Source organism: Neovison vison, chromosome 8 (assembly GCF_020171115.1).
Source record: "Neovison vison isolate M4711 chromosome 8, ASM_NN_V1, whole genome shotgun sequence".
In the NCBI taxonomy this organism is placed as follows: domain Eukaryota; kingdom Metazoa; phylum Chordata; class Mammalia; order Carnivora; family Mustelidae; genus Neogale; species Neogale vison.
In genome coordinates this window covers 90,348,001-90,356,880 of record NC_058098.1, presented here as the reverse complement: position 1 = coordinate 90,356,880, position 8,880 = coordinate 90,348,001, and the positions used below count along the sequence as shown (strand labels likewise).

At 43.5% G+C, this 8,880-nt stretch overlaps 1 protein-coding gene across 1 annotated transcript; it reads left to right on the top strand.

Moving 5' to 3' along the window:
- The first annotated feature begins 431 nt into the window (after window positions 1-431).
- Window positions 432-8,170, top strand: GKN2 (gastrokine 2). Its single transcript, XM_044262461.1, has 6 exons — window positions 432-443; window positions 2,425-2,475; window positions 2,922-3,059; window positions 5,993-6,103; window positions 6,734-6,890; window positions 8,083-8,170. The coding sequence occupies exons 1-6, from the start codon at window positions 432-434 to the stop codon at window positions 8,163-8,165; spliced, it is 552 nt and encodes a 183-aa protein (XP_044118396.1). The 3' UTR covers window positions 8,166-8,170.
- Window positions 8,171-8,880: the final 710 nt, after the last annotated feature.

Below are 8,880 nucleotides of genomic sequence, written 5' to 3'. Positions count from 1 at the left end.
AATTCAAAATACAGGGCACACATGAAAAGACACTGAAACCCCAGTTCAAGTCTGAAGGGAGGACTTGACCATCAGGGGCAGATAGTAGGACTTGTTTGTCTATAAGATGCTGGTGTAGAACAAGCATCCTATAATATTTTTAAAGGGTGGAAATTGAAATCTTGACTGCAATGTTACACAGATAAGCAAGGAATATTTACTGAGTGACCAAGTGGCAGATTTTTATTACTGACTAATGAAGTTTATTGATATCAGGTTATGTGGCTGTGTCTCAATCCTGATAAACGAGTTTGCTGGTGTTTGTCAGAGATATGGACATAGCCTTTTCCAACTTAATTGTTCTGGAAAGAGATTTCCACTCCTTAAAGCTAATATAAAGGGTTGGAGTTGCACCGGCAGCTTTGTCCGGCACCTTCTTCCCATCAGGCAAAATGAAAGTCCTTGTGAGTATTTTTTTATGCTTCTTTATATTCTTGTGGTGGCTCTGAGAGAAAATGTTCAAATCCAATATGCCTTGGATTTCAGAAGTCTTAGATGAACACTATGCAAGCTTTTAAGCTTCTGTCGTTGAATTAAATAATGTCTTTGGCAACAATAGTGTTAAATATGAGGTCAGATATTTATCGGTCCATTGTCTATTTTCTAAGACATTTACTTAAAAAATGCAAAGAAAACATTTTGGAAATATCTAGAGAATTTTAATTTGGAGAATTCTTAATAACAGTTCCTTACTATCATGAGCTTGAGAAGGAATGTAGGCATTTGGGGACAACTGCATTTACTATTTAAAAGAGAAGGGGCAATTTTTTAAAAAAAAGATAATAGCAGCTATCATTTTCTGAGTGCATATGAGATCCTATGCTGAACATAAATACTTTGATTTATTCACCTCAAGAATTCTGTGAGCTGAGCAGTATTACCCCCATCCTATGGATGAGGAGACTGAGGCCAGAGGAATGTGATTTTTCCATTCTAGTAAATATGAGGTTTAGACTTGAAATGTATCTATCTCTGGCCCCCCTGGCAGGAGCAATTACAGTACAACGTTCCTGCTGTGCAATCTCTCCTCCTGCGGATCCCAGTCCTGACCCCAGTCTCCCATGGCTCCACTCTGCACTGCTCCATGAGCAGAGGTCTATGTTTTGACCTAGAATGGAACTCCTTCCCCCAGTAATCTATCCTTTATCCTCATTTAGCTGGTGATGGAGAAAGCAAAATGGTAAGTTTCTTCCTATCAGGTGTTCAAGATTGTTGGCTTAAAGAGTTCCATCTCCAAGGGTCTCTTGATTTTCCAAGAGGAGATCTGTTGCTGAAACCTAATCCTGTAACCTCGGTGTATTAAACACGGTGTTGGGCAGGTGGTTATTTGGGGGGCGGGGGCACTTCCTGAGCTCTCTCTGATTGTATTACTATGGTGGTCAGTCCTCCACCCACCTGTTCAAACCTCTGTATTAGACCCATTTAAATAGACTAGAGAAGAGTGTCAGAGGTCACAGGAGCTGGCCTGGAGTCAGAGAAGGCATGTGGCTGGGCGAGTAGGCAGGTTGGAGATGTGTATGCTGGTCTTTGTCAGACACTCCTCCCCAGTCATCAGAAGAGAAATGTTACTGGTGATTGTTAGGAAAGTAAATAAATCCTCCTGCAGGTCTTAAAAATACTTGCCTTCCTGCAGACATCCTTCATGAGTGGCTTGCAATGGCAGTGGCATACATGGTAGTGTTCAGAAAAGAGAATGCAAAACTGGGTCTTTTACCCACTGGATAAGACTCTTCACACAACTGCAGCAAAATGTCAGCACTGCGTCAGTGTCAGTCTCATGGTCCATCAGCCTAACATTCGTCTGAGGGCATCACTAAGGAGAATATAGAGGCTTTCCTTGATGTCAGCCTTGAAAGTTTGCCATGCCTCCAAGTATCCTATTTTCATAGATACAATGGGAATCCATTGTATCTCATCACCACGAATCCCACTGTAATTTACCCTCTTGGTCTCAAGGGAATTTGATACATTTTTTTTTTAACCATAGGACACAACTTCACTCTGTCATCCAAATCCACTGTGAGTCACACCAGGGTGTTCTCATAGTAAAAGGAGTCCTTCCTCACTGTTCACCTACTCCAAGTTGTATCCTGCATAAGAGCTCTTGTTGCCTACAAGCTTATGATGTTGGGAAGGGTCAGGGATGGGGCATAAAGGTAGAATCTGGTGTCTGACAAATAGCATGAAGTCAGCAAACACCTGTCTAATGAGGGAATGTGTGTTTCGCATCTGGGAGATGGACTGTTGACTGCCCATGACCACGCATCTGTGTCTCTAAGTGTATATTTTCTGAGATACTTGTGCTTATCCTGTCCAGTGTCTCTGTAAGTCCCCATCCTTAATGACTGCCCTGCAGAGAATGGATGCAACTGGTCTGTTTTTCAGGTGGTGTTTCTGGTGTTGGCCATCTTTGGGACACAATCTCATGGATATGAGGTAAGTTGGTTTTCTTTGGACTTTATACCCTGCAGTTACTGGCAGAGGAAAAGGAAGATACAAGATCATCTATGTGGAGCATGGTAGAGAGCCCATATGCCCTATTTGGGATGGCATCCCAGAAATAACCAATAAAGGAAATGATAAGTTTGGTTATTTCTTTCCAAATAGCAATCCTTTAAAAAAAAATGCAATCCATTGCTTTACAATGTGGTCACTTTCATTTCTTCTGTGATGTTATTGCTTCTCTTGTATATGAAATAGTAAACCATGAAGAAGAGCTTCACATTCTTACTTTAGCATGGTTTTCGGTCTGGGATGCCAGGGAAGAGGTTTCAGACATCAGTCTCTTGCTCACAAGTGGAGGGCTTCATTTGGTTGGAAGGGTTGTCTTTCCAGTGCATAGGACTTATGGAAAAACCATTGTGTCTTTGTTGTTAATCTAGGTTTATAACATCATCGGCCCAAGCAAAAATGGTGGCAATCTTCAGGAGACAGTGACAATCGACAATCAAAAAAATATTGCCATCATTAACATCCATTCAGGTTCATGCTCCTCTACCACGATTTTTGACTATAAACATGTAAGCCACAAAGGAATTTTTATATTCTTCAAGACTCACTGGGTTTCTAAAGGGTGAAGGGGCAGCCCTTTACTATGCATTTGAATTCCAAGAAATATCCTTGCAATTCTTCCAGAATTCCCTTACTTTTACTTTTCTCTTTTTAATTTTTTAAAAGATTTAAAAAATTTATTTGTTTGACAGAAAAAAAAGAGATCACAAGTAGGCAGAGAGGCAGGCAGAGAGAGAGGGGGAAGCAGGCTCCCCACTGAGCAGAAAGCCCGATGTGGGGCTCGATCCCAGGACCCTGGAATCATGACCTGAGCTGAAGGCAAAGGATTTAACCCATTGAGCCACCCAGGCACCCCCGCTTTTCCCTTTTTTTTTTTTAAAGGGAGATTTTATTTATTTATTTTAGAGAGAAAGAGAGAGAGGGTGTGTGTGTGTTTGGGGGCGGGGCAGAGGGCGAGGGAGAGAGAGAACCTCAAGCAGACTCTGAGCTGGGCTCAGATTCGGGCTGGGGGCTTGATCTCATGACCGTGAGATCATGACCTGAGCTGAAAGCAGGAGTGGGACACTTAACTGACTGAGCCACCTAGGTTTCCCAAACAAAACCACTTTTAAGAAAAAATGTGTAACAGGTAACATACACATCTGTTTGATCTTTTGAGGTGGTAATTGGACCATCATGATAATTGCCTCACTACAGGCTCAGACAGTGTCTAGAAGAGGGGACTAAAACCCAGAGCATAGCCTGGCACACAGGCTTTCAAAAATATGGGCTGAGTGAATAAATGAGTGAATTAGGGCGTCTCATAGAAAAACTCATGCAGAAAAAGAGCGATTATGGAATAAACAATCATAGAATAGCAGAAATCCAGAACAACGATACCTCTTCAACTATCAGTAGGATATGCAATAAATCATACTTCGTCTGGAAGAAGGAAAGTGTGTTAATCCAAAATCTTTACAAGTTTCAGTTACTGCTATTAATAATAAATCTCAGGAACCTGCTTAGAAAAGTTATTGGGTCCTTTATCCATTTATTTGTTTGTTTTCTATTCATTCCATCTGATCAGGCGGCTGCTTTTTACCATGGGACAGAGCTATGTACTGTGAATATAAGTAGGTCACAGTCCATCTCACTGGGCATTTGAACGTACTTTTGGTCTCTTTTTCTTGTAGGAACCTCCTCACATATCTCCTCCCCATTGGCATTGGCAGTTCTAGGACATATCTAAAAACACAAAATTTTTGAAAGATACAGTTTTAAAGGAAGTTGTACTGCAATTGTTTTTTAAAGCAGATTTCAGGGAAATCCCCCAAGTGTCTTAAAAAAAAAACAAACAAACCAAAAACAAACAAACAAAAAAACCAGAGCTGTGAGAACTCGGTTTAAGCCCCTTGAACGGCCATCAGGCTTCACCTCGGGCTATTTTTGAATTTTAGGAACTGGCAATTTGTAAGAATTGAAAAATGGGAACTGGAAGAAGTGGTTTTGTTTGGGAAACCTAGGTGGCTCAGTCAGTTAAGTGTCCCACTCCTGCGTTCAGCTCAGGTCATGATCTCATGGTTATGAGATCAAGCCCCCAGCCCGAATCTGAGCCTCGCTCAGAGTCTGCTTGAGGTTCTCTCTCTCCCTGTATGACATACAGCCTCACAGACTGTATAATTATTTGGGACTCTGTAGAGAAAATTCCATTCGGGGTGAAAGTGAGGTGGCCTCCGGTTTCGTCTGGTTCCTGGGCCTCCCCTACCATTGCTATTTCTATACCACCTTCCTCCAACCCAGCCCCCTCCAGCCTGCTTGGGTTTGAGATGGAGAAAGGAGGGAGAGAAGATGGTAAAGGAGAGGAGAGGGGATGAAACGTGTGTGCGTTGGCAGGGAGGGGGAGCATGCCACGCGAAGGAGTTTCTCAAGCAGCACTGTCCAGCAGAAATTTCTACAACGTTGGAAATGCTCTATATCTGTATTTTCCAACAGACAAGCTACTGGCTGCTTGTGGCTACAGGGCATGTGACTCGTGTGACAGAGGAAGTGCATTTTAAATTTTACTTAATTTGAATTTAAACTTAAATAGCACATGTGGCTGGGAGTGAACATATTGGAAAGCACAGTTCTAAAGAATACTGTACCCCAACCTCCCACCCCCCCGCCACTTCAAACCCCTCAGATTGTTTTTCAGAGTCCATAGTCTCTCATGGTTCACCTCCCCTTCCAATTTACCCAAATTCCCTACTCCTGTCTAACACCCCTTGTCCTCCATGCTATTTGTTATGCTCCACAAGCTTGCATGGAGCACTGGGTGTGGTGAAAAAATAATGAATACTGTTTTTCTGAAAATAAATAAATTGAAAAAAATGTATTCAGGTAATAAAACATATTTCTCTCATAAAAAAAAAATACTGTATTTACCCCAAATTAAGGAAAAGGCAGAACGAAATCAATAGAAAGAGAGACAGGGGCGCCTGGGTGGCTCAGGTATTAAGCATCTGCCTTCCGCTCAGGTCATGGTCCCAGGGTCCTGGGATCAAGTCCCATATCAGGCTCCTTGCTTGGCAGGAAGCCTGCTTCTCCCTCTCCCACTCCTCCTGCTTGTGTTCCTTCTCTCGCTGTGTCAAGTAAATAAATAAAATCTTAAAAAAAGAAAGAAGGAAACAGACAGCTGCTGCTTCTTAATTGTTCAAACCCGACACTACAGGTCCTGGTTGCAAAACATGAGAAGTGGGGCACAGATTGTGGGTTTGTACAACCTTAGAAATAGAAACAACAAGCCAAAAGTAAACCTATGATGTAAAAGAAGGCGAATGGGTAGAATGAATAGCTCGCGAAAAATGGTCATGTGCACTCACTGCGCATGTTCAAGACTTTCCTCAGTGAGGCTCAAATGTCCTCCCCACCAGTTCAGCACCGGGGAGCCAGGCAGCCAGTAACTGTGTTCTTCCTGCCCCAGGGCTACATCGCATCCCGGCTGCTCTCCCGAAGAGCTTGCTACATCCTGAAGATGGACCATAAGGCGATCCCTGCTCTGGACAAACTAGAACGATACATCTACGAGAAACAGGTGATTCTGCAGTACCCTTCCCCATTCCCCATTCCTTTTGCCCGGGAAAATGGGTGCCTACAGAGGAAAGAAGAGAGTAAGGGGAACGATCATAATATTACATCTTACCATAATTATGCACTCTCCACTCCTTAAAGTGTTTTCTCCTTTATTGATTTTGCTTAGTTTGATTTCTACCATCCAGCCCCCAATTTGAGAACTTATCATAAATTCCAGTGTTTTTCTGTAAAGGACTGAACAGCAAGGCTCTTAGAAATAGTGACTGGCAGAAAAACAAGTGAAGTCATATTAGTTCACAACACAAAGGTGCAAAGAAACAACACGGGACAGTGAGAATAAACAAATACAGCACAAGGCTTGGAACGTGGTGTTGCATTCCCCCCTGTAACTTCCCATCTGTGCCCCCTGTGCCATGGGAGTCACCCTCCCTGGGTTTCACTGCCATCAAGAGGGATATAACATTGGTAATATTGAGGCTTCCCTGCAGACCAAGTGCTCAGAAGGAGATGGCATCCTGAGCATTGCTGATGGGCTTCTGCTTCATAGTATGAAAAAGAAAAAGCTTAGAATTAGGGACATCAGATTAAGTCAACCTGCTTTATCCTATCCCCCTCTCCTCTGCTGTTCTAGGCTATGAAGAACATGTACTCTGACAAATACTTCTGGGTCAAATACAGCCCCCTGCAGTCCTTGATCATGGACATAGACTGGTTCCTGGTTGGTTCCCCGATCAGGCATCTCTGCAGTCACATCCCCCTGTACAAGGGGGAAGTGGTTGAGAAGATAGGTGAGTACTGAATTATTCCTTTCCCAGACACTTCCTGGAAGCTTCCCCGTGTGGGCCATTCCACCCGGGGTTGTGTGAAATACAGGTAGACGTGAAACATGGCTCATTTCGGTTGAGCTCAGGAACAAAACACCTACGGTGTGTGGCAATCGTGCTAAACATGAGGGAGAGCGAGCAATGAATGAAACTCATTCCTGAGGGCATTAGGGTGCCCTAAGGAACACGCCCTCTGGTGGAGAAGTTGATGGGTTAACACAGAGGATGAAATTTTCAGGTGTCCTGGGTGCCAGGAGAAAACTGTTGGATTTCCTCCTGGGCTTCGCGCTCATGGGCGTTAATGATACAGGATTGTATACTTGAAAGTTGCTGAGAGGAGATCCTAAGCATTCTTACCACGCAGCACACACAGGAAAGAATTACCTACGTTAACTGTGTGCAGTGATGATTGACAAGGAAAAAAAGCCCTGAGTGGTCCAGCTAGCATATATCATTGCAGTCATCACTGGTATTTTTATACAAAGTTTCCAATATGGGAGAGTAGCCAGAGGGAAAGAGGGGCCAGGCTGCAGATGGTGAATGCAGCAAGATAAATTACCCAGAGTAGTGGAAGAAGGTAAGAGGCAAAAGAAAATAATGAGCATTTATCACATTTTTACTGTCTAGAAAAATTTTTGAAGATATTTTTCATTTAGCAGGGTCATTAGTACTTAGGACTAAAAGCACACAGGCAGGGCACCCATGCAGAATGTCAAAGCATTAATCAAATAGAGCCATACAGCACTTCTAGAAGTTGTCAGTCTCTCTCTCTCTTTTTTAAACATTTTATTTAATTACTTGAGAGAGAGCACACAAGAGTGTTCGGGGAGGGCCAGATGGAGAGGGAGAAGCAGAACCCTCCACTGCAGGGAGCCCAAGATGGGGGAGGGCTCCATCCCAGGAACCCGGGATCACCACCTGAGCCCAAGGCAGCTGCTTAACCGACTTGAGTCACCCAGGAGCCCCCAGGACTTGTCAGTCTTATTTAAGCTAACGCATCATTACCCTTTGCAATCCAAGGGTAGCTAAAACCTTGGGTAACAGAGAATTATATGTACAATCCCCCGTCAAGACATTAACGAGAAGGCCTGGGTCTGCTGCATTCTAATAATGTATTTCTCAACGCTCCTTCTTCACAAATTTGTCCCTTTTTCAGAAAACGTCAGTATTCGCTTCTGCTCAAAGACTGGACTCCTGGGCGTCTTAGGATTCTCCATCTGCGCAAGCGAGGGCGTTTAAAGCCCCCCAACCCCCGCCCCCACCACCCCGTGTCATCTTTTCTAAGACACGCGCCCCTGTTTTCCACTCAGCAGCCAAATTAAGTTCTTTCCCAATGCCCCAACCAATGTTGAGACTCAGTGGTAAAACATAAATCCTATTATCTACAGATCTCTGGGTGTTGCCTTTTTTTTTATTTGTAAACAAAAAAGGGAAGCCAAACCATGCTGACGTCAACGTGTAGAAGGCAAGAGTTTGCCAGGATTTCAAGTGAAGCACATAAGGTGTGGAATGATGATAAAGCTGAGTCCGTACAGGGTGGCCAGCAGGGTGCAAGTGTCCCTCTTGCCTCCATCAGACCAGCTGCCCATCTGCCTGCCAAAAGGAAGGAGATTCAGAGCACACTTGTCTTGAGGAGTACTGAGAAATGTATAGAGTTGTTGAATCATGACCATTGTACCACTGAAGCTATTATAACACTGTACTTTAATTATACTCGGCTAAGAAAATAATAAAATAAAACTCCGATTAAAAATAAAACAAAACCAACTCCTTGTGCACTCTGGACGAAGCAGGTGGTGGCCTCCCCCTGCTGAAGGGGGTGGAGTTTGGTGTTCTCTCAGCAGGTGATGGGAACTATCCCCTCTGACAAGGCACCCAGTCAGGAAGGCCAGTCACGTGCCTTTTAGAGAATGCCTTTTAGTTCATCGAGGCACCAGTCTCAACTTAATAAGTA